This window comes from Budorcas taxicolor, chromosome 22 (genome assembly GCF_023091745.1).
Source record: "Budorcas taxicolor isolate Tak-1 chromosome 22, Takin1.1, whole genome shotgun sequence".
NCBI lineage: Eukaryota > Metazoa > Chordata > Mammalia > Artiodactyla > Bovidae > Budorcas > Budorcas taxicolor.
Genome location: NC_068931.1, coordinates 58,246,993 through 58,273,185, shown reverse-complemented (window position 1 = coordinate 58,273,185; position 26,193 = coordinate 58,246,993). Strand labels below are relative to the sequence as shown.

At 44.5% G+C, this 26,193-nt stretch overlaps 1 protein-coding gene across 1 annotated transcript in view; it reads right to left on the bottom strand.

The window, feature by feature from the left end:
* The window catches only part of MALT1 (MALT1 paracaspase), a 62,710-nt gene extending 38,354 nt beyond the window's left edge, over positions 1–24,356 (bottom strand). Inside the window, exons 1-2 of the mRNA XM_052660230.1 lie at positions 24,082–24,356; positions 9,558–9,724 (exon numbers count right to left, since the gene is read on the bottom strand). Of these exons, the coding sequence (XP_052516190.1) occupies positions 9,558–9,724; positions 24,082–24,356 (442 nt within the window). The remainder of the gene's footprint in view (positions 1–9,557; positions 9,725–24,081) is intronic.
* Positions 24,357–26,193: the final 1,837 nt, after the last annotated feature.

Here is a 26,193-nt window from a genome sequence, read left to right as displayed (position 1 = left end):
AAATGCCATTGAAATGTCTTCAAAAGACATTCCCTGGAGGTCCAGGGGTTAAAGGCTTCACCCTGCAATGCAGGGGATGTGAGTTAGACCCCTGCTTGGGGAACTGAGATCCCACATGGCTCCTGGCCAAAAAAGATGAAACATAAAACGGAAGCAATGTTGTGACAGATTCAATAAAGACTTAAAAAAAAAAACAACTGGTCCACTGGGGGAAAAAAAAAGAATTCCAATGCTATGGTTTAGCATTAAAATAAAACTATTCTGTAAGCAGAAAGGCAGAGAAACAGAAGAGCCCGATAAAAATTTGATACATGGGATGCAAATATTTCTCATCTGAGAAATGACTACCAGCATCAAAACCTGGAAAACTTTTTCTTTTGCGGGGGAGGGGGTGTGCCACATGGCTTGTGGGATCTTAGTTCCCTGACTTGGGGCCTCAGCAGTGGAAGTCTGGAGTTCGAACCACTGGATCGCCAGGGAATTCCCCAAACATGGAAAATTTCTGAGAGGAGCTTCTTGTCAAAAATCCTGGAGTCAATAATGGAATGCCTCCCCCTTCCTCTCTCTCAATCTCTCCCTCTAGGGAAGCCCGCTGAGAGTCCCGGGGACATCTGCGCGGCTCTGCAGAGGCCTGGGAAAGCAATGCCAGCCTCCTGCCAGCAGCCATGTGCATGAACCATCTGAGGAGAGGATCACCCAGCCCCATTTGGACCTTCAGATAGCTGCAGCCCTGGCCGACGGCTGGGCTGTCACCTCATGAGAGACCCTGAGCCAAAACCAGCGGCTCAACACTCCTGGATTCCTGCCCTCAGAAACTCCGAGATAATCAGTGAGCGCTGATTTTAAAATTCTTGGTCTTGGAATAATTCGTTATGCAGCAGCAGATAACTGACACAAAAGGAACCAAGGCTTGGACATTTTACACTTGCCAGGGTTTTAATACATAAATCTTGGCTTTTGTGCTAAATCACTTCAGTCGTGTCCAACTCTTTGCGACCCTATGGACTGTAGCCCGCCAGGCTCCTCTGTCCCTGGGATTCTCCCGGTAAGAAAACTGGAGTGGGTTGCCATGCCCTCCTCCAGGGGATCTTCCAGACCCAGGGATCAAACCCATGTCTCATGTCTCCTACATTGGCAGGCGGTTTCTTTACCACTAGCACCACCTGGAAAGACCAGCTGGCTTTCAGAAAGGAGAAATAATCATTAAAACTTATAAAACATAATTTCCCACACCTATTTTTATTTTTCCTCACATATCCTGAACATGATCTCATATCTTTTTCTTCTACAACCCAGTAAAGCAAATGAACAAAACAAGATTACTACTGAAGAGGAGACAGTCCTAAAGAACAGCAGTCTTAATATATGAAAGGTACTAAACTTTCAAGGGAAAGAATAGTATATAAGACAAAATAGGCATGTGAAATCCACGCAGGAAAGATACTGAATAAAACCAAAATCTAAAATGAGTATACATTTATTGCATTCCTATAATATCTGAGGGTCTGGAGAAACCCTGGAAAACCAGTTAAGTACAGCAGAGCCGCTCAAAAAAAAAAATTAAAACTCCTGCCAAGGAGAAGCTTTCATATTCATTCATCCTTTATGTGGATGCCAACTGGGCACAGGATGGCTGAAGTAACAGCTTTCCTGAATTCTGTTATCCATGTTAGTAGGAAAGTATATGTTGAAGTCAGAAAATGGGAGGAGCACTCTTACTTAAGCCAGAAAATTCACACACTGTATTTTAATGCTTGCATATACTGTTCATCTGCCAGGAGAGACTTACAAGTTTAAGATGCAAGGATTCTCATTTCCAACGTTTAAGTATGATAAGAGAGGGAAGAAAAAAAATTTGCAAAAACAACAGAAGGGAACGAGTATAAATTGGACTATAAATCCAGGCGTTGTAGCTAAATTGGCTTTAAAATGTGGGTGCCTTATAGCCACCTCGGATGTACTGTCCCCAAGCCCTCCGGACGCAGAGCCTCCACCCCTCCTAGACCCCCCAGGCTTCCCCATCTCTGGGAGGACAGACCAGGCCTCAGCCAGACCTGGGCCTCCAATAACTCACGACAGACCCTCCGCACACTCCCTTCCTCTCCACGTGTAATTCAGCGGCAAGTCCTGTCAGTCAGGCTTTCCCTCGTCTCACCATCTCCCACGCCGTGATCTCAATCGAAGCCACCGTCCCCTCCTGACTGTTGCCACAATCTGCTAACGTTCTTCCCTTACTTCCAACCAGCAGCTCAATATCTTTTTAAAACAAATTGATCCACAGCTCTCCTCTGATTAAAAACCCTCTTTGGACCTCCGACTGGACCTAGAATACGACCCAAGCTCCTTATGCGGCCGACGAGGCCCTCTGTGAACGGACCCCTCTGCCTTCGTCCCGCCGGCTCCTTGCCCACCACGCTCCAGCCATGCGGGCTTCTTTCCTCCAGAAGACAGGCTCTTTCCTGCCTTTTCGCTTCCCAGTTCTCTGCGGGATTTCTCCCCAACCCCCGGTGTCTCATGGCAGACAATTTTAACATCCAGGTCTATAGCATTTCTGGGAAAGGCCTCTTCATGGGTAAGCCCCCACCCTCTCTCCTTATGATGGTCTCCCAGCTTTGTGGGCTTCACTGCACTCATCCCCTGAAGTCTCTTTTCTTGCTATCTCACCAACTCAATCAGAAGTTCCTGTCTTAGTCATCGGTTCACCTGATGCCTAGGACAGTGCTTGGCACAGTGGAACAGTGGGTGTTCAGCACATATTTGCTGAACAAATGTGTATTATAATAATAAAAATGACTACAGCAGCGATTTTACTGACTGCTTTATATTTGCCCACCACTTTGATTTCTAACCTTCAAAATAACCATGGTAATTAGATCAATGTTATAATGAGGAGAAATGAACTTAAGTCATTTGCATAAAGTCATCCGAGTTACCTTGGGTAAATTGTTTAACCTCCCCAGGACTAATTTTTTTCTCACTGTAAAATGGCAGAACCAGGATGCAAACCTATGTTTTCCTAGGCTTTAAAACTCTTTCAAGCCTTTTGTTATCCCAGTGATCTTTTTCCTTCCATCTTTACTGAAGAATAACCGACAAAAACTGCATACATTTAGGGTGTACAACATGATGGTTTAATAGTTATACATTGTGAAATGCTTGCCACAATAAGTTAATGGATACATTCATCAGCTCACATATCATTATTTTCCAGTGATTCTCTTTCGGGGGCCTTAAATCATGGGCAATCTGGCTTCCCAGGTGGCTCGGTGGTAAAGAATCTGCCTGCCAATTCAGGAGCCACAGGAGAGGCAGGTTCCATCCCTGGTTTTGGAAAATCCCCTGGAGGAGGAAATGGCTACTTACTCCAGTATTCTTGCCTGGAAAAGTCCATGAACAGAGGAGCCTGGTGGGCTACAGTCCATGGGGTCGCAAAGAGTCAGACAGACTGAGTGCACAGCATGTGAGATCTTAGTTCCTCAACCAGGGACAAGCCCGCACTCCCTGCATTGGAGAGCAGAGTCTTAACCACTGGACTGGCAGGGAAGTCCCAGTTTTCTGGAGATCCTTAATGTGTCTCCCACGCTAACCCCATCTTCTGCCAGAGTGAGTCTCTCTTACTGGAAGGAGTGTGTCTTGCACCGCAACAGTGCTTCAGAATTTACCTTGGTGAAGATTCCCTGCTATTACACAAAGAGAGGAGAGAGGAGAAAATCTTTCTCTCTAGAGGGTCTTAAAAAGCAATGAATGACTTTAGTCGAAGCAGGCCATGTGACCAGGATGTTCCAGAAGCTTCCTTTGTAGCAGACAAGACTAAGTAACTTTTAACAGACATTCAAACTCACAGTGTATACACCGGTCCTGTGCCAACAGTTTTCGTTGTCTAAGTCTTCAGGAAGCAAGCAAGGACATGTCTTTATTATTTATTGCTTCAAAGACTGAGAACTGAAAGGCAAAGTGTGATTTGAAAACCACCCTGGGTGAGTAGTAAGGAGAGAAGTCACAATACCTCCCATGTTTCAACCACATATATTTCCTTCCTCCCACGTCGTATGTGAGTGCACGACAGGGGACCGTGGTCACCTCTAACCACCCTCGCGTGGTGCCCGCTAGAAGGTGCTGAAACAAAGTCGGGAGGGGAGATGGCACAGAGCTCGGGAGGGTGTTCGCAGGCACACAAATGAAAGCTCTATTTTAAAGGGCGATCGCAGTTTCCTGGCAAACAAGCCTATTTTCAGATAACATCTGCAAAGAAGTCAAAGAAGTTACTTGATTTCCTGTAAGGTGGGGACAATCTGACTGGGTCTGATGGCACACGAGGATTGTGCTTTCAACACACACACCTGGGTAGAACAACCGGTTCAAGACGTTTAACAATAAAACCCCCGCTGGAATTGCTACACAGATAAACAAGGGTGATTCTTGACTTGACAGAAGGAGTCCTCATCGGCTCCCTTTGCTTTATTCTCTCTTACAAAGCCCTTGACGCTGATGCAATGCACAAGTTTTCCAGGAACAGATCTGTTGTGCACATTACAGTGCATCTATTTTCAGAGGCCATGAACCAAAAAAACCGTTTCCACCATCTTCCATTTAAAACCCTCCCTTTGAGGTTTTATTTTGAGCATTTGTAGGTATTACTTGGAGAAGGAAATGGCAACCCACGCCAGTATTCTTGCCTGGAGAATCCCAGGGACAGAGCCTGGTGGGCTTCCATCTACGCGGTCGCACAGAGTCGGACACGACTGATGCGACTTAGCAGCAGCAGCAGGCTATTACTGAAAAGCACCCCAGAGTCCCAGAATAAACATCCTCCCTCTTCCTCTAACAATTTCCCCTCATTACACAACTAGTGTGTGTCCATGCACTTTCCTCCTACAGGTTAATTTACATTCGTATCTGCTGCAGCTGAACCTGGTCTCCCAGCTCACTCTGCTCATGCTTCCACACCACCAGCCCCCTGCAGTGTCCTGGCACCGAAACCCACCCTCCCAGCCCGCACCGGCACTCCCCTTCTGTTTCCCCACGTCCTTAATCTTCCTTCCAGTTTTACCTCTTTTTCCTTCTTAACATCCTGCTTTCAGGAATTCCTGTTGTTCACGAAACAAGATGAGTTCCTTATAAGTAAGATCTAGTACCTGAGTACTTTTCAACTTGTCAAGAAGAAAAAAACTGAGGTTGGTGGGTCAAAGAGGGAGTTGAGTATGATAATCTGTAGTTAAGCTTCCCAAACAATTTTAGAATCTTCCTAGCATTATTGGAGATGACAGTGAGTCCAGGTCAGGTTCTGATCCTACTTTTGTCAACAACCAACTGTAACTGTGGCCAAATGATAACTTCCAGTAATCTCCTTTTCCACATAACTGTGTGCTCACAGTGAAAATTTAAATGTTCGGGACAGTCCTGCTCTGGTCCGTCACAGAACTGTGAAGATAAAAACGTGAAGCAGAGCTATCTTGGAAACTGAAGAATAATAGCCATCTTTGCTCTTATCTTACAGACAATAAAAGTAATAAAAAATAAAATTGATATCAGAAACGTAACCATGAATATGTTACAGGGAATCAAAGAAAAATGAATTGACATGAAAGCGGAGTGGGGAAGAATGGAAAAGACGGCAGTGAAACCACGTGACTCTGCCAGCATGGCTGAAATGTACCCGTGGCAAAGCTCCTTTTGTGTCAGAATTAAATAAAATGGCAGCATCACCAAACTGGCGCAGAAAGAGCCCTGGGGTCCATCTACTGCAACCCTGTGTAGGTCTCCTGCTCCTGCATCTCCAGGAAGGTTCTTTACCACTAGCGCCACCTGGGAAGCCCGAGTAACACAATAATTCTCCCTAAACGTCCCCCACCCTCCAGCCCCTGCTTAGTTGATTCCAGGTCAGAGCATGGCTTCCTTGCAACAAATCTCGTGATGAGCATGGACCCTAGCTGATAGAGCCGATCAGTCTGCACTCAAACGGTTTCTCTTAAAACAGAACCCTAATGGACGGTGCTTATATCTTGGCACTCAAGACAAAAACATCTCAAATAGCACACCTAGGTTTATTTGTGTTTGCCAAGGCTACAGATGCTAATCGTGGTTGTTTTGAGACCAGGGTCTTTGACCTTTTAATTAAAAAAATAAAAACTAAAAAATCATTACAGACTTCTGGTTCAAAACAGTTTCAGTGAATTCATTTAATGCCCCTGTCCTCCAATTTCCCCTGAAACGCCGAGAGGAATAAAAATAGGAAAACGGTGAGTCAGAGCTGGACAATGCGGAAGGACACCATCCATTCATAAAAATCATAAGTCACTTTTCTAACATAAAGTGCAGACTAGACCAGTCTAAGAGGCAAGCTGGCCGGCCCATGTGCTATGGAGAAGCCCAAATGGAAGGAAGGCAGAAGAGGATAAATCACAATCTTCTGCAAAATATATGAGGTATCCCAGCCCACAGAGCACAAGAATTTGGGGGTGCATAACCCTTGGCTTAGAGCTCAAATGAGCAATCACAGAAGTCAGTTCCTCATCAAGGCAACTGTTGCAGTAAGAGACGGGGGAGCCCTCCCCATCTACGTCTGGGCCACCAAAACAAAGGCATCCGAGAAATGCGGTCCCATAGCCATCTCCGATGGCCATCTGTGGCTGTCTTCCCACAAACAACGGGAACCGAATATGGCAAACTCAGGCTAAAATAAACCTGAAGTCTCCCCTTCTCCTTATATTAGGCCTGAGAGGCCTGTTTGGAGGTTTACAGCATTTTGGTCTCTCAAACCAGAGCTCTCTATAAGGACAATCAGAGAAAAGTCATCAGATTTTTTTGTGGAATAAGAACTAATATCCTCTTATGAGATTGTATTATCAAAAAAAGAGAGAAAATATTAGAATATTCCCACTTTGTATTTTCACCACGATTCAGGAATACACTGAAAAGGAAAAACTGGAGATTTCTACTTATTTCACGATTACACTGGATTTGATGAATTACATGTCTGTCTTCCCTCCTAGATGATGAGTTTTGAACGCACAGGAACTACTGTCTTAGTCATCTTTGAATTCACAGTACCACGCACAATGCCTGGAATAGCAAAACAATTAGAGTACGGCAAAGTTGACTGAGTGGGCAAAATCCCACATTAAGCTGATTCTACCAGGGCTTGCATTCTTAATTACAATGGTTTTTATTTTCAATGTCCCTATTGAAATATTAAAGTTTTTCTTTAATTCTTAAATTTCTATATTCTAACAAATGTAAATACAGTAAGTTTTAGATTATTCACATAAGATTCAGGAGGAAAGCTAACTATAAATTACTGAGTTTTATTAGATCCCCAACTATTTCCTCTTAAATCAATAATGAACATTCAAGTAACAACCGATTTCGAATGTATGGCTAATCCAACATAAAACCTCACAGAAACGGTGCCTCACTGGTAATGCAGAAACTGCTCTCTTTTTCCTAGTCTCCCCTCAAATGTGAAAAAGCCCCAGCGTATAACTGAAAAAGCCTATAGGCCTGAAATCTGAATGACTTGCGCAAAGGAACACTGATGGCAAAGCGCTGATCTTACTACTTGGAGAGAAACACAAAGGGCAGAAACAGAGATTTTTCCATAGAAGATGACTGAGTTTACTAGGATGGTACTGTATTGGCTGCTGGCTTATCATATCGAAATAGAAAATAGTTAAAACCTTCAGGCATATCTATATACACAAATAAATATGGGACTCCATTTCGGTCCACCCTGTTTCACACACAGAAACTCTGAAAACCTTCCATCTCAGGCCAGCGATCACAACACAGACCATGAGATGAGTGTGCAGCCTCCTCTATACAGATCAGCGAGCCTCATCTCCGCAGCTCCCCCAAGTCTGTGGGGTAAAGAACACTTACTCTCATTTTCTAGACTTGACGAGAGTCATTAAGTACAATTGCTGAAAAACCTAATGAGATGTTAAAGTTATACTTATACCCACAGAAGTTTCTTAAGTTTTCAGAGGCCCCTGTAAAGCAGAACTTTACAGCCGAGTGCCCCAGGCTGGTAGGTTTCAATCACCACAACGCCTGGGTACTTCTGAGACACTGGGGATATAAACACTAGTAAGCGCCACCTGAAGGAGTGGTTTACTGTTTGGTGACGGAGAGCACTTGCATCTAGCTGGGACCTGCGTTAGCAGCCAGTTATTCCTAACCAGGCCTCTTCTGAGAAAAGGCCCTGAGAAACACTCATCAAGTGTTCGATATAGTGGGTAACACAAAGGAGGTGTTTATAGGAAGCTGTTTCATCATCTGCACTTGGCCTGGAAAAGCAGGGGATAACCTGAGAGTCCAAGCTTCCTGGCTTACAACCCAGGGTCCACTGGTAGTAGAGTTCTCACTTCCCCATCCTTACCCCACAGCACCCAGTTTTGTCTGGTGATCCATGAGACAAGACAACTTCTGGCAAGCTGATTAACCCACTCCCTCCTGGTTCTCTGCCAGGTGAACTCGCATACTCCATCGTGCCGGTGGTGACAGGCGCAGGGATGATGGGCACATAAGCAAAATCAGTTAACTTGCTAGAGAATCCAATGATTTTTGCTGAGACAAGGATAAATGCCAGGAACAGCTAGTAGACACCTTATAACTATGTAGAAAGTCAGTCCTGGGAGGAAGTCAATGATAGGAAAGGAAGGGCAGAGACGAAATCCACCTTCTTGGAAACAGGGCTGCCCCCTGCCTTTCCTGAAGCCGAAATTGCTGCAAGACTTTTTGATGGAACCAAAATACTCCCTTTATTATGGCAACCTGCACTGAGGTTTCTGGTACATGTACTTCATAGTACGCCACTATACCACGTGTCCCTAATTTCCCACGTCCCTGAGAAAGGTCTGCAGTGTGGCTACTGTCACATGACCTGGATGACATGGTCCCTCCTACTGATGTCGTGGTAACTGACCAACTCCACCCACAGCTGTGGAAAGGAAGGCGTTTCCTATTCATCACATCTGACCCTGAAGTGAGCAACTTCACTCAATATTGCTTTATTCAGGGGAAAAAAAAAAGCACTGGGTTGAGTTACTCAACATTTCAAAAGGACCATGCTGGTTGGCAGCAAACTTCAACAATAAACACCTGTCATACTTTATCTCGTTCACATACATGCACATAAATAAATATATGTGTATTTGCTTTCTTGGCTGCACTATTTCAACATTATGTTATAGAAACCTTACCCCTCAACACTTTCACATGCACCTCCTTGGAATAAAGACTTTCTTCTACAGAATGACAACACCATCATCACATAATAATTCTCTAATATCTAACATGTATGTTATATTCAAGTTGTTTCAACTGTCCCCAAAATGTCTTCTATAGCTATTTTTTTTTTTTTTTGAAAAACAATCCAACCGTTGTTTATGTATTTGCTTTTTGTGCGTTCTTTAGTCTCAACCCAGGGGGATAAATGAGGCTCCATATGTGTCCATGTTTCAGCAATTCTTCACACAGTTCATCTGGTCAAATGAGACACTTCCTTCTGAGTGGGCCTCCTTGACCTCCTGGAGAATGTGCTCACGGGGAAGGCCTACCTGGGGGGCTGAGAAGCTGAAGGACCTCGGTGTGCTCCATGGCCTGCAGGAAGTCGCTCAGCTCCATGACCGTACAGCCCTTCTCAGCCAGCAGCTTCAGTAAACACAGGCTGGGGCTGCCTTCAGGCTCCAGGACCTTGAGAGAACACTGCTCCAAGTCGAGACAACTGCCAACGACAGATTTAAGTCAGGTCAGCACCTTTTCTTCAGTGCGATCTGCCTGTTATATATGTTTGGCCCCATTGTGGGTGTGGCAGGGAATAAACAGTCGAGTGGTGGAAAATGGTTTATAGAACAAACAGCTACCGTCCCTTCAGACAGTCTCCTAATGACGCTCACCTTGTATAGCAGAAGTTGGCAAACTTTTCCTGTAACGTGCCAAAGTGTAAATATTTTAGGCTTTATATGGGCCTCAGGATCTTTGCTGCACCTTTTTTTATTTTATAATATTTTAAATATAAAAAAATGTTCTTGGCTCATGAGCTGTACAAAAATAGACAGTGCTCTGAATATGGCCCATAGGCTGTTGGTGGCAGACCCTTGTTCTATTTGACACATTTTGCCTTAAAGCCATGAGCTTTTCTTTCATAAGCACGTCTTCTTTTTGTTGCTGTTTAGTTGCTAAGTCTCTTCTGACTCTTTGCGACCCCATGGACCGTATCCCACCAGGCTCCTTGGTCTATGGGATTTCCCAGGCAGGAATACTGGAGCGGGCTGCCATGTCTTCTTTACTCAACTAGATAACATTACTACTTGCAAACAGAAACCCTAGCATACATTGGATTGGTCAAAAAGTTCATTTGGGTTGTTCTATACCCTTTTCTGGGAGGGTGGTAGACATAATTCCCTTATAATTAATACTTGCTAGAAAATGGAGTTTGACATCATGTATAACTACACCAACATTCGTCAAGGCTGAATATCACAGGTATAAGGGAGTATTATGACGATTCTTTGCAGCCAAAGATGGAGAAACTCTATACAGTCAGCAAAAACAAGACCGGGAGCTAACTGTGGCTCAGATCATGAACTCCTTATTGCCAAATTCAGACTTAAATTGAAGAAAGTAGGGAAAACCGCTAGACCATTCAGGTATGACCTAAATTAAGTCCCTTATGATTATACAGTGGAAGTGAGAAATAGATTTAAGGGCCTAGATCTGATAGATAAGAGTGCCTGATGAACTATGGACAGAGGTTTATGACATTGTACAGGAGACAGGGATCAAGACTATCCCCAAGAAAAAGAAATGCAAAAAAGCAAAATGGCTGTCTCAGGAGGGCTTACAAATGGCTGTGAAAAGAAGAGAAGTGAAAAGCAAAGGAGAAAAGGAAAGATGTAAGCATCCGAATGCAGAGTTCCAAAGAATAGCAAGGAGAGAACAGAAAGCCTTCCTCGGCGATCAATGCAAAGAAACAGAGGCAAACAACAAAATGGGAAAGACTAGAGATTTCTTCAAGAAAATGAGAGATACCAAAGGAATATTTCATGCAAAGATGGGCTCGATAAAGGACAGAAGTGGTATGGACCTAACAGAAGCAGAAGATATTAAGAGGTGGCAAGAATACACAGAAGAACTGTACAAAAAAGATCTTCACGACCCAGATAATCATGATGATGTGATCCCTCACCTAGAGCCTGACATCCTGGAATGTGAAGTCAAGTGGGCCTTAGAAAGCATCACTACGAATAAAGCTAGTGGAGGTGATGGAATTCCAGTTGAGCTATTTCAAATCCTGAAAGATGGTGCTGTGAAAATGTTGTACTCAATATGCTAGCAAATATAGAAAACTCAGCAGTGGCCACAGGACTGGAAAAGGTCAGTTTTCATTCCAATCCCAAAGAAAGACAATGCCAAAGAATGCTCAAACTACCGCACAATTACACTCATCTCACACGCTAGTAAAGTCATGCTCAAAATTCTCCAAGCCAGGCTTCAGCAATATGTGAACTGTGAACTTTCAGATGTTCAGCTGGTTTTAGAAAAGGCAGAGGAACCAGAGATCAAATTGCCAACATCCGCTGGATCATCAAAAACGCATGAGAGTTCCAGAAAAATATCTGTTTCTGCTTTATTGACTATGCCAAAGCCTTTGACTTTGTGGATCACAATAAACTGTGGAAAATTCTGAAAGAGATGGGAATACCAGACCACCTGACCTGCCTCTTGAGAAACCTATATGCAGGTCTGGAAGCAACAGTTAAAACTAGACATGGAACAACAGACTGGTTTCAAATAGGAAAAGGAGTACGTCAAGGCTGTATATTGTCACCCTGCTTATTTAACTTCTATGCAGAGTCCATCATGAGAAACGCTGGGCTGGAAGAAGCACAAGCTGGAATCAAGATTGCCGGGAGAAGTATCAATAACCTCAGATATGCAGATGACACCACCCTTATGGCAGAAAGTGAAGAGGAACTAAAAAGCCTTTTGATGAAAGTGAAAGAGGAGAGTGAAAAAGTTGGCTTAAAGCTCAACATTCAGAAAACTAAGATCATGGCATCTGGTCCCATCACTTCATGGGAAATAGATGGGGAAACAGTGTCAGACTTTATTTTTTGGGGCTCCAAAATCACTGCAGATGGTGACTGCAGCCATGAAATTAAAAGACACTTACTCCTTGGAAGGAAAGTTATGACCAACCTAGATAGCATATTCAAAAGCAGAGACATTACTTTGCCAACAAAGGTCCATTTAGTCAAGGCTATGGTTTTTCCAGTGGTCAGTATGGATGTGAGGTTTTGGACTGTGAAGAATGCTTAGCGCCAAAGAATTGATGCTTTTGAACTGTGGTGTTGGAGAAGACTCTTGAGAGTCCCTTGGACTGCAAGGAGATCCAACCAGACCATCCTAAAGGAGATCAGTCCTGGATGTTCACTGGAAGGACTGATGCTGAAACCCCAATATTATGGCCACCTCATGCGAACAGTCTGACTCACTGGAAAAGACCCTGATGCTGGGAGGGATTGGGGGCAGGAGGAGAAGGGGATGACAGAGGATGAGATGGCTGGATGGCATCATCGACTTGATGGTCATGAGTTTGGGTAAACTCCCGGAGCTGGTGATGGACCGGGAGGCCTGGCGTGCTGCGGATCATGGGGTCACAAAGAGTCAGACACAACTGAGCAAATGAACTGAACTGACCTTTATAGCTGAAAGATAAAAACTGGGAAGTATGAAGAGATATCTTATGGTCATCAGTTCACGTCCATCGAGTCCGTGATGCCATCCAGCCATCTCATCCTCGGTCGTCCCCTTCTCCTCCTGCCCCCAATCCCTCCCAGCATCAGAGTCTTTCCCAGTGAGTCAACTCTGCTCATGAGGTGGCCAAAGTACTGGAGTTTCAGCTTTAGCATCATTTAGTCCAAAGAAATCCCAGGGTTGATCTCCTTCAGAATGGACTGGTTGGATCTCCTTGCAGTCCAAGGGACTCTCAAGAGTCTTCTCCAACACCACAGTTCAAAAGCATCAATTCTTCAGCGCTCAGCTTTCTTTACAGTCCAACTCTCACATCCATACATGACTACAGGAAAAACCATAGCCTTGACTAGACGGACCTTTGTTGGCAAAGTAATGTCTCTGCTTTTCAACATGCTGTCTAGGTTGGTCATAACTTTTCTTCCAAGGAGTAAGTGTCTTTTAATTTCATGGCCAGAGTCAATTGACTTGTTCTTTTTTTTTTTTTTTGACTTGTTCTTAACAAGTAGAATTTTTATGTCCATTCAATCAAAGAGTCTCTTACATCTTCCTGGGCCTCTTCATCTGCAGACAGGAGTAGAAACTGCAGCCAAGCTCCTCATTCCACGCATTCATAAGTGATGTTCAGTCTTCCTATGCTGCCCAACTTCCTTAAGATAAAAGGGGTGACTCATAGCAGGGCCACACAGATGAGGAAGTTCTGTATGGAGATCACCATCTGGATCATCTTCCGTTTCACCTCCTTGGGGTCCAATTTCTGTGCAAGGCCCTCAACCCAGAACACCTCATCTGTGCCCCAGGGCTTCCAGCAGCTGCCCTCTCTTGTAACATCTTATGGAAAAACAAACTTTTTGGCCAACCCAAGAAGACAATGGCTAGCCACTCCAGTACTCTTGCCTAGAAAATCTCATGGACGGAGGAGCTTGGTAGGCTGCAGTCCATGGGGTCGCTACTAGTCGGACATGACTGAGTGACTTCACTTTCACTGGAGAAGGAAATGGCAACCCACTCCAGTGTTCTTGCCTGGAGAATATCAGGGACAGCGGACCCTGGTGAGCTGCCGTCTATGGGGTCACACAGGGTCAGACACGACTGAAGCGACTTAGCAGCAGCAGCAATATATGTCTTAATTCCTCAATACCTAAAATTTTGTCTGGCCCATATTAATCATTCATAACTGAAAGGCTATTGAGTGAATTTTAATCATAATTGAAATGCCTGGGACCCTGGATGGACGTAAACATGGTACCCCAGCTGTGGCAGAGACAAGGTGAGCAAGCTTTCATTTGGCTGAAAATATTCTTAATCCACATTCATTTTGACCAGTTTTAGTAAAAGGCTGCCATAGCATTTTTACAATATAATGGTCACCCAAAATTTATAATTCTGTGATAAGGTTGGTTATTTCATAAAGAAAAACATGCATCCAACCAAAATAACTTCAGCACTAATACTCTACCTCATGGGATTGTTAGAATTAATTTAGGCAATCCATGTAAAAAGTACTTAGCATAGTATGTGCCAAATAATAAGCGCTCAATTGAATTGATCAGTTTTCCTCTGTGAGTTTCATTTGCTTCCTCTGTAAAGAAGGGCCCTTGGACTTAAAATCTCCAAATTCCTTTCCAGTTTAAAAACTCTGTAATTCTGGAATTACAAAGTTCAGATTCCAGTTATTTGATTCTTCCTTTACATTTTAATCTCAAACTAGACAGGTGACATCCTCAACCCCTCAGTGAAACTGGGAGGCAAGTGGCAGGGGCAGCTGGTATTTCTAGAGACTGTGAGGTCTAACCTGGCGGGTCTTCTGAATCCCACCTCCAAGACTTACTGGCCTGAGAACTGCAGGTGGTTTGAAAGTCTAAGATTGCTCATTTGAAAATGATGTTCACCATAACTCAGAGTGTGATTGTGGTCATTGAATCACGGGGTCTGGCACATGGTCAGTGGCCCATAATTTTTTTCTTGCTTGCTTTCCTTTTGGGTTAGACTGACATAATATGTAGCTTGTAACTAAAAGATTAAAATGTAATAAATGACTTGCAAAACAGTAAAAAAAGCACTCAATAAAATTTAGCTATTATATTAAAAAATGGGAATATTAAAAGAATACTAAGGTTAATTTCTCAGTTATGCTTATTTCTAAAACTGTTTTAGCTTTTCCTCAAAAAAAGTTTTTTTGAGTAGCTACTGTTTTGGTAACCTGATGGTATCCTCTAAAGCTTACTATCACTAGTATTCTAGCTAAAAATTTGTATATTTAATACTCTATCCTTGTTAAGCTATTTCACATCCTAAAAGATGATGCTGTGAAAATGCTGCACTCAATATGCCAGCAAATTTGGAAAACTCAGCCAGTGGCCACAGGACTGGAAAAGGTCAGTTTTCATTCTAATCCCAAAGAAAGGCAATCCCAAAGAATGTTCAAACTACCGCACAATTGCACTCATCTCGCACACTAGCAAATAATGCTCAAAATTCTCCAAGCCAGGCTTCAACAGTTCATGAACTGTGAACTTCCAGATGTTCAAGCTAGATTTAGAAAAGGCAGAGGAACCAGAGATCAAATTGCCAACATCTGCTGGATCAAAGAAAGAGCAAGAAAGCTCCAGAAAAACATCTACTTCTGCTTTATTGACTATGCCAAAGCCTTTGACTGTGTGGATCACAATAAACTGGAAAATTCTGAAAGAGATAAGAATACCAAACTGCCTAACCTGCCTCCTGAGAAACTCATATGCAAGTCAGCAAGTGACAGTTAGAACTGGACATGGAACAACAAATAGGAAAAGGAGTACGTCAAGGCTGTATATTGTCACCCTGCTTATTTAACTTATATGCAGAATACATCATGCAAAATGCTGGGCTGGATGAAGCACAAGCTGGAATCAAGATTGCCAGAAGAAATATCAATAACTTCAGATACACAGATGATACCACCCTTATGATAGAAAGCGAATAAGAACTAAAGAGCCTCTTGATGAAGGTGAAAAAGGAGAGTGAAAAAGTTGGCTTAAAACTCAACATTCAGAAAACTAAGATCATGGCATCAGGTCCCATCACATCATGGAAAATAGATGGGGAAACAATGGAAACAGTGACAGACTTTCTTTTCTTGGGCTCCCAAATCACTGCAGATGGTGACTGCAGCCATGAAATTAAAAGATGCTTACTCCTTGGAAGAAAAGCTATGACCAACCTAGACAGCATATTAAAAAGTAGAGACATTACTTTGCCAACAAAGGTCTGTCCAGTCAAAGGTATGGTTTTTCCAGTAGTCATGTATGGATGTGAGAGTTGGACCATAAAGAGAGCTGAGTGCTGAAGAATTGATGCTTTTGAACTGTGGTGTTGAAGACTCTTGAGAGTCCCTTGGACAGCAAAGAGATCAAACCAGTCAGTCCTAAAGGAAGTCAGTCCTGATGCTGAAGCTGAAGTTCCAATACTTTGGCCACCTGATGGGAAGAACTGACTCATTGGAAAAGATCCTGATGCTGGGAAAGATTGAAGGCAGGAGGAGAAGGGGACGACAGAGGATGAGACAGTTGGATGGCATCACTGACTTGATGGACATGAGTTTGAGCAAGCTCCGGGAGTTGGTGATGGACAGGGAGGCCTGGCATGCAGCAGTGCATGGGGTCCCAAAGAGTTGGACACAACTGAGCAACTGAACTAAACTAAAAATTAATTCTTGTTAAAATGTCAACAATAATGTTCCAGGTCAACTGTTCCCAGTTCTGGAGGCACAACCTGAATTCCATGGTGAAATCATAAAAGTAAGGACAATAAGATCGTCGTTTACTCTAAGACTGTCTTTCCTATTTTTAAGTGTCAAAGTGTCCTTTCTTTTATGAAATAATGGTAATTGTGATGATTGCAAAAACAAAAGCTGAAGATGCCTGTCGATCCTCTATCTTGTAAAGTGTTTTTGTACCAGTCCAGGTAATGCTTGAATCAAGGAACCAGTACTGGATTCAACATAAGTATTACCAATTTTTCAAATAATTTAAATATGAAATTTATAAAAACAAGGATGCTCTATGTTTAACACTTTTGATTCATAAAGGTTATCAAGATCTGATATATGAAATTAAGATGTCATCTTGTCAAATGCAGCCAAATGATGCTTTAATTAATCTTTATATTGATATGGAGAGAATTAAAAACCATTTTACTCCCCCCCACCCAAACGAAGAAAAATCACAGTGATGCAGAGGACGACTTCTCTTTCAATACAAAAGGCACTGGAGAAAAACAAGGTTCTCTATCTCTTTTCCTTTTACTGATTTTTCCACACGGGCACCAGCTATCAGTTAAGATGAGGTCTATATATACTCAATATTTCTTTCCTTCCTTTTTTTAGTTGCATTCCTGTAAGGCTGTGCTTTGAAGTGGTTTCTACCAGCCCTAATTTGAAATTTCTGATTTAATTAAAAACACTGTTTTCTTACTGAAACAAATAGACTTTGCTTAGATATTTTGTAGATATTTTTATTTGGTACTACCAACCCACCAAGTTGTAATTTCTTTAAGGTTAGTTGAAATGTGGAATTGGAAACCTCTGAACTTTTTTTTTCAATGAACTTTTTATATTGTTTAATGCAGACACATTTGGTTTACCTTGTTCTTTTTTAAATAAAACTATATTTTACTTTTAAAAATATGTAATCAAATAGAACATATTCTATACCATTCAGGGTACAAACCTTGGTACTGCTTTTACAGTCATTTGTTTCTCTTCTTGATACATTTATACTTTAGAATCCTTATTAATTAATTCAATAACTACTTATTAATCACCTAAAACAGGTCATTTTTGCCAGGGATTGAGACTACAGCAGCAAACAACATCCCCCATCCTCCCAGATTTTTCTAGAGAAGAGGGACAGAGGTCTGTGTGTTCATCCGTGCTCTGCTCATAAGTGCTTTGGAGAAAAACAAAGCAAGGGGACAAGTAATGCTAGCACGGATGGAGGAGATGATTTTAAACAGTATGATCTGAAGATGCCTCACTGAGGTGACCTTTTTTAGAAAAATGTAATTAATGTTATTTGTTTTTAAAATTTCCATTGAAATATAGTTGATTTACAATACTAGTTGCAGATAAGTGATTCAATTATATAGAATTATACAAATATGTATCTATTCCTTTTTACATTCTCCTCCATTACAGGTTATTGTAAGAGACTGGGTATATAGTAGGCCCTTGCTGGTCATCTATTTTATATATAGTAGTGTGTATATTTTTATCCCAAACTCCAAACTTACTCCTCCCTCCTTTCCCTTTCGGTAACCGTTAAGTCTGTTTTCTATATCTGAGAGTCTATTTCTGTTTTGTAAATAAGTTCATTTGAATATTTAAATTAAAAACTTTTTAAAATCACTTTAAAACTTTTCATTTTATATTGGGGTATGGTCTTTTCATTTTTTGTTGTGGTTTTTTTGCCACACATGTGGCCATGTGGCATCTTAGTTCCCTGACCAGGGATTGAACCTGTGCCCCTTTCATTAGAAGCCTGGAGTCTTAACCACTGGATTACCTGTGCTATATAATAGCTCCTTGTAGATTATCTACTTTCTGTATGATAGTGTATATTTAAATCCCCAATTCCTAATTTGTCCTTCCCTCCTTTCTTCTTTGGTAGTCGTAAGTTTATTTTCTTTGTCTGTGGGTCTACTTCTGTTTTTGTAAATAAGTTAATCTGTATTATACTTTTTTAGATTCCACATACAAGTGACATCATATGCTATTTGTCATTCTCTGTGAGGATGTGAGTTTTAAGCAAACACTTGAATAGATAAAGGCAAACATCTCAGGCTGAGCAAACAGCAAGTCCAAAGGCCCTACAGTCTTCAAGGAAGGGCAAGAAAGCACGTGTGACTAGAGCAGAGCCAGGGAGGGAGATGTTTTGGGGTTGGCCAAAAAATTATTGGGGTTTTTCAGTAACATCTGCCAGAAAAATGTGAATGAACTTTTTGGCCATCTCAAGAGCTAGCCGGGAGTTAGTGTTTTTACTGAGACAGAGAAGCCAATGGGAAGGAAGGGAGGATGAGACCTGATTTAATGTTTTCAAAGGATTCTTCATGCTCTGAAGAGAACAGACTGGGGTGGGGAGCAAAGAAGGAGGTGGAGAAGTTAGACGGCTGCTGGAACAGTGCAGAGAGCTAACAGTGGCCTGGCCCCGTGTGGTCACAGAGAACCTTGGGTTCCAGACACACACTGGAGGGCTGGCAGAAGGCTGACCCAGTGGATGAGGCAGGTAGAAGTGGAGTCAGGAACGACTGCAGGTTTTGGCCTAAGCACCTGGATGGTTGTAGCTGCCCTTCGCTGAGATGCAGAAGAGAAAGGTTTATGGCGGAGGGCGTGCTGAGTTTTGGATGCGCTGCATTTAAGATGCCTATCAGTCATTCAAGAGGAGTGCTATGCGTATGATCTGCACTGGGAGATCACCACTGGGAGTTCAAGGCGAAGAGGCGGGTTGGAGGTGTGAAGTGAGCACAGTGAACCTAAATATGTATCTGTAAAGCCATGAGACTTAAGGATAACACCAAGGTGGGCAGGGACTAGGTGAAGAAGTTCGGATCAAGAGACACAATGCCTGAGCCTTCAGGCATCCCAAAACCCGGAGATGAAGAGGCAGAGACTGAGGGGATAGGCAGGAAACCTGTCATAAAGTGCTCGGGGGCAGGATTTTGTAGCTGAAAGAGTCCTTTCCATACTTACGGCAAATAAGCGGTGGCTGACTGCCTTCCCTGGTCCACGTCCCGCAGCCCCATTTTTAAGCTCCCTCCTTCTTGGCGGTTTACATGGCATTAGAGCCTCCTGAGAGCTCTGCCATTTGGGGGCTAGAAGGTTCCATGTCTCCCACAGGATTCACTAGCTTGGGCAAGATGCTCAGAACCTGTGCTTATCTACACTGACAGCAGAGGGTGTTCAATATTAGGTGAGTGTGGTGAGAAATGGAATACTGCCTGCTGGATCAGTAAACAAAGGATGTCACAGTCATCAGCAATTGCAGCCACCAAGGAGGGTGTGCTGGTGAGCCCTGAGGGAACTCAGGAAAGAACACTTGCCATCTAGCAACCACCAGCCTGCAGGAGAGGAAGCTCACGATGAGGAAAACACAGGACACTGGTCCCGGGCAGCTGGGGCGCATATCAAAGGGATCACTGCGCTGAATCCAGACTCCTGCATCTTCCCGTACATCTTGCTGCGGCTGTTTAGTCACCAAGTCATGGGTTCTTCGTGACCCCATGGACTACAGTCTGCCAGGCTCCTCTGTCCATGGGATTTCCCTGGCAAGAATACTAGAGTGGATTGCTTGTCCAGAGGATCTTCCTGACCCAGGGATCAAACCTGTGTCTCCTGCATTGGCAGGCGGACTCTTTATTGCTGAGCCACCAGGGAAGCCTTCCCATAGATAGGAAAGCGCTAAATTCCATGAAGTGAAGTGAAGTGAAGTCGCTCAGTCGTGTCCGACTCTTTGCAACCCGTGGACTGTAGCCCACCAAGCTCCTCCGTCCATGGGATTCTCCAGGCAAGAATACTGGAGTGGGTTGCCATTTCCTTCTCCGGGGGATCTTCCCAACCCAGGGATTGAACCCAGGTCTCCCACATTGCAGGCAGGTGCTTTAACCTCTGTGCCACCATGGGACATTTGTTGTCTTTAATTTACAATAATCTTTTCATGTTCATACCGCCTGCCCTTTGTTGCAAAACTTCTATATAAGCTAGCTCTTTCCCTCGTCTCCTGGAAGCAGTTTCTCAGAGCCATCTGAAATGCTGTCTCCCGGACCAAGGTCCTCATCTTGCCCCTAAATATAACATAAATCACAATGCTCACGTTGTGCATTTCTGAAAAGTCAACACTGGACTGGAACTAGGGCTGGGTTTATATTTAGGGCACACCCATACGTACATGGTTTTGGGAAGCTGAACTATATGCAAGGATTCATCCTGAATCACTAACAACCATCTGGGAACATTCTTCATTCCTGATGGTCAGTTGAGAGAGAACATCTGTGGCTTATTTATTAAATTCTTATCTGGTCTGAGGCAAGTCGTATAGAGGAAAAAAGGTGAAAAGAAACAGAACAGGCAACCTTTTGGGCTTCTATGTCTGTGAACCAGCGACTCTGAGGAAAGCACTGCACATCCTCGCGGGAACTGCTATCCGTTTGGACTAGACTCACTGTAGTTCCTGGGTTTAACACTAGAGAGAAATACCTTTAGGACTTTTTACTATTAAAATCATAGATGCTCTTTTGCCATCGGTATGAAAATAACTTTAAAATGGCTAAACAACAACAATGAAAATAACTGTTTCAGTCTTAAAAAGAAAAAGCATCTATTCCCCAATAGAAAAGCTGTCATTCCCCAGCTCCCCAAGTTCTCAGGGCTAACTTTTTGTTAAGTCAGGTTAATTCTTTTGATGTCAATAGGTATCTGAGCTTAATGTGCTCCAGTTTTCCAACCTTCAGGGTGGCCTCCACTTTCCCCGGCACAACTAACCTACTCTGAGCTAACCTTCACTATCCTGGAAGGCTGGTCCAACTCCATCTGTCTCCAGCAGACTTCCTACTGTGAAATCCCCAGCATCCACAAATGCATGCCTTTTGCAGCTTGTCTCCTCTGGCTGGGCAACTGTCCTCTCTCTACCCTCCCTTTACCAGATAAGTGGCCCCCGATTTTTCCATTAGTTCTCAAACAAAGTGAATACCATTATGTAGCCTGTAACAAAATTTAACTGAAGGCCTGGGCTTCCCAGGTGGCACTAGCAGTACAGAATCCATCTGCCATGCAGGAGATATAACAGACAAGGGTTTGTTTCCTGGGTCAGGAAGATCCCCTAGAGAAGGGCATGGCAACCCACTCCAGTATTCTTGCCTGGAAAATCCCATGGACACAGGAGCCTGGAAGGCTACAGTCCAGAGGGTCAGAAACAGTTGGACACGACTGAGCAACTTAGCACGCATGTAGACAACTGAAGGCTTGGGGAGGAAAACTGAACACCCGATGTCAGGTAAGCACCACTTTTTGATTAGATCAGTCGTTTCATCAGGGCAGGGCCTTACTGAGGTTCTTCTCTGTCCTTCATAGCCAAATAGAGGAGTACTCACTTCGGAGAACCCTCTTTATGAAAGGCTAGAGGCTTCCTTAACTAGAGTAGTAGTTAATTTCACAAATTAACCAATCATAGATCTGGTAATCTGACCCCCTGCCACCCCCCACACCCCGCATATACACAAACAAAAACAACTTTTTATCTTATTTTAAGTCTAGAAATTCAGAAACCTACAGACCTAGAGTAACTGTATATATTTTGGATTTTTTTTTTTTGGAACAGCCAAAAGCAGTGTTCTTCCCAGAACAGGAAAAAAAAAAATAGTATGCCATCTATCTGCCCCACTTTGCAAATTTACCACTTTTTGATTCCATCCTCACATCATTACTCCCCCTAAAGAGCCAAATATTCCCAAATCGTCATTATTCAGGTTTAACCCCCAACTCTTTGAAAAGCAAGGTTGTTGTGAGGGTTAAACACATCGTACAATGTCTGGTATACATTAAGCGCTTAATAAGATAAAAACCTGGTGTTATTATCACCTGCAACATAGCATTTAGCATGTTATTTGTAAATGTCTCAGAATAAACAGTCTATCACTGCATAAGCCTTTATGAAAGTGAAAGAGAAAGTCACTCAGCTGCATCTGACCCTTTGTGACCCCATGGACTACACAGTCCACCAAATTCTCCAGGCTAGAATACTGGAGTGGGCAGCTGTTCCCTTCTCCAGGGGATCGTCCCAATCCAGGGATTGAACCCAGGTCTCCTGCATTGCAGGCAGATTCTTTACTAGCTGAGCCACAAAGGAATCCTAAGAATACTGGAGTGGGTAGCCTATCTCTTCTCCAGGGGATCTTTCTGACCCAGAAATTGAACCAGGGTCTCCTGCATTGCAGGCAGAGTCTTTATCAGCTCAGCTACCAGGGAAGCCCAAGCCCTTATGAGTAGGAGCTAAATGTTTGACATCTTTTTTATCTTCTGAAACTTTCTGCCAAAATTGGGCACTTAAAAAAAGGAACTTTGCATGAGTTTTTGCATGAATTTTCCTCTCTCAATTCAGATTTATAGACTGTCTAAGAGAGGTTCTATGCGTAACACATAGGATCTTACCTGACGGTTCCTGTTCTTGAGGAGTTTATAAAGACATGTACAAATAATTACAGTACAGGCAAAGTTTAGTCATGAGAGAAGTTACAAAACTGCTAAGGGATTCAAAGGCAGACCCAAATCATAACAGTGATCTTCCCAAGTGTGCTCTGGGAAATCCTACTGCAGTTCCTAAGACCCTTTTCACAGAATCTCCAAGGTCAAAATTTTTCAAAATACTACTGAGATGTTATCTTTCTCACTTATTTTCTCAGCAATGCACATTGGAGCGTCCAGTGTTACCTGACCTGTGACAGACTGCATGTAGGACCTCACAAAAGATGCTGGTTGTCTGGGATTAAGATAAGACACTCAAGAGATTTTCAAAATGCCAAACAATGCCACTTTTCCTAACATTTTTCATCTTGGAAAAGTTTGTTTTTCCATAGAAACATGTCATTTCTGTTAACATGCAATAAATTCTTCTTTTTAAATATTAAAAAATTCTGAACTTTATGTTTGTATGCATGTAACAAACAGAACCCACATTAAAAACTCTTTGGGGTCTTCAATAATTCTTAAGCGTGTAAAGGAGTCTTGAGAGCCTGAAGTTCAGTTCCAAGAAAACGGTCTTACTTATACTTGAATGTTCACGGTGAAATCAAATGGGTTTGGTGGAGGAAGACGGGGAGTTTAGTTTCAGGCTTTCCCACCATCCTTCTCTCGACCTTAAAGCCTCACGAATTCCTTCACCTCAAACAAACCCTCCACCTCTGCCATCTCTTTACCTGCACGAACCCTACCTAACTTTCCTAGGGTCTTCATCTAGGTCTGCGCATTTGAAGTTCTCTGGAATGACCACCCTAACGTAATGGTCCCCAGACACCGTTGCTGGTATTCTTGGTTAACCCCGCTCTCTTTCATCTCAAGAGGAGGGGAGTAGGAAAAGGGAGAGGACGACCGGAGTCCAACCTAGAACCTCTGTGGGTCCAGATTCTCCGCCTGGAAGGCAACTCAAGTTCCCCCACCCCTTCCCACCGGCGGCCCCTGCACCGCTCGCGCGGCCCCGAGGCTCCCCAACCCTCCATCGCCGCGTCCGCCCCAGCCCACGGCGCCCCCCGCCTCACCCCGCCCCACATGACCCCCCACCCCCCGGGGTCCCGGGGCCGCACCTGAGCCGGAGGCGCCCCCGACTCCCCGCCACCTCGGCCAGCCTCCTCCATCCTCGGCCCTCGGGCGCTCGGTCCAAGCTCCCGCTGAGCCTCCGCAGCAGCGGCTCCGGAAGGCGGCTGAGGGTCGCGCCGGCTGCAGCGGGGAGCGGCGGCCCCGAGGGCGCGGCCGGCGACGGAGACGAGGTCAGGGGCGGCGGGGCCTGCAGCAGCTCTCCGCACAGCGACAGGTCCCGCGCCGGCGATCCCAAGCCGGCCGCGGCTCCCGCCGGCCGCATCGCGCGCCTTCCGCTCGCCGCAGCGCGGCGCAGGCAGGGGCGGAAGGACGAGGCGGAGGGCGCCGCGGGGAGCTCCGAGGAGGAAGCGCCGCTGCCCGCCCCGCCGAGACCGGTTTGCCTGAGGGAGCCCGACTGGCCAGCGGCGCCCGCCGCTGCGGGGGCGGGGCCGCTGCGGGGGCGGGGCCTCGGCGGGGGCGGGGCCTCGGCGGGGGCGGGGCCGCCCACTGCGCGCGTGCGCGCGCCGCCCCCGCCCTCCGCGCCGCCCCCTCAGCGCCGTCGCCGCGGAGGCGCGCCCTTCAAACGCCGGGGAGGTGGAGTTGGGGCTGCGCGGGAAGGGCCGGGCCGTGGCAGGTGGAGGAGGAAGCGACGGAGGAACTACGCCCGGGCGGCTCTACTACGACGAGGAAGCCTGCGGCGCAGGGGCTTCCCAAGGCTACGCGAGGAGGCATGCCTCACGTCAAGGAGTGAGCGCGCGGCTTTCCGTCGTCCGGCCGGCTGCTCCTCCGGAGGCGCGCTCGGCTGACTCAGTGACACCGGCGCCCGCGTTGGGCCACCTCAGCGAAGGCGACCTCGTTTTCGGCTTAGATGTGTATGGCAGTGCTGAGGGAGGTAGGGCTAGAGATCCAGACAGATACTTAATGGAAATTGTCTGAAATCTCTGCCTAGACCTAAAAAAAACCAAACCAAACCAAAACAAAACCCTGGACTGTGGTGTATTTAGTTAGATCTTGGAAATGATTGTTTTTAGCAGGAATCATCTGGTTTCCTCCGAGTCAGACTGCCACCCACAAACGTCCTAAATCAAAGCAGACAACTGTGGATGCCCTTCCCTGGAAGGCTCCAGAATAGATGAAATGACAAACGTAGGCGGCACCTGCACGCACTTTCCCTCACTTCCAGGCCATTGCCCCATTGAAAACTAGAGTAGTTTGGGACAAAAGCGAGCAAGCAACTTAATGAAGTGTGACTAGCCAGGTAGCTCCCAGACAGCAGGCTTCCTGGTCTAATTTCTTGTGGTATTAACTTTCGCATCACACGAGGACAGCAGGATTTCCCTTAGCAGAAATTTGGACACCCAGGTTCTCCTTTGTCAGCATGGTTACTCCATACGGTCTCCATCATATTCTGTTGTTACTATCCAGTGATTTTTTAAAATTCAGAGTAGGTTCAGGGTTCAGAATGAGGTATAATGACTAAGCTACAACCTTTGAATCCAAGAAGACGTGCTGGATTCTAGTTTTATGACTTTTAATAAGGTCCTTAATTATCTGCCTCATCTGCTAAAATGGGAATGAAAGTATAATAGTGTATGAATCACTCTTTGCCTGAACCCAGGTATACAAGGCATGAGCAGGGAAGCTGGAAGAAAATACAAGGAGCTGCAGGCATGTTTTATTCGCAGTGGCTGACCCGGCCAGAAGGCAGACGTGGACAGTTCCCCGGGCTGTTTCAAGTGGTGCTTATATAAGTATACAGAACAAAGGTGGCACGTGGCCAAGCACGTACACCATGATGCCAGCTACCATGCCGAGTCATGTTTATAGAACATGGGGGAAGAGCGAGAGGATGTGGGCAAGAGAGCCTGACCATCACCATCTTGGCTAATTGCTATTCCTCTACAGTATATATAGAGTTGTTACCAGAATTAAAGGAGTTGATGTATGTAAATCAGTTAACTCTGCTTAGAATGTTGTTGTTGTTCAGTTGCTAAGTCGTGTCTGACTCTGTGACCCCATGGACTGCAGTACACCAGGCTTTCCTGTCCTTCACTATCTCCCAGAGTTGACTTAAACCTAATGTCCATTGAGTCGGTGAAGTGAAAGTGAAGTCGCTCAGT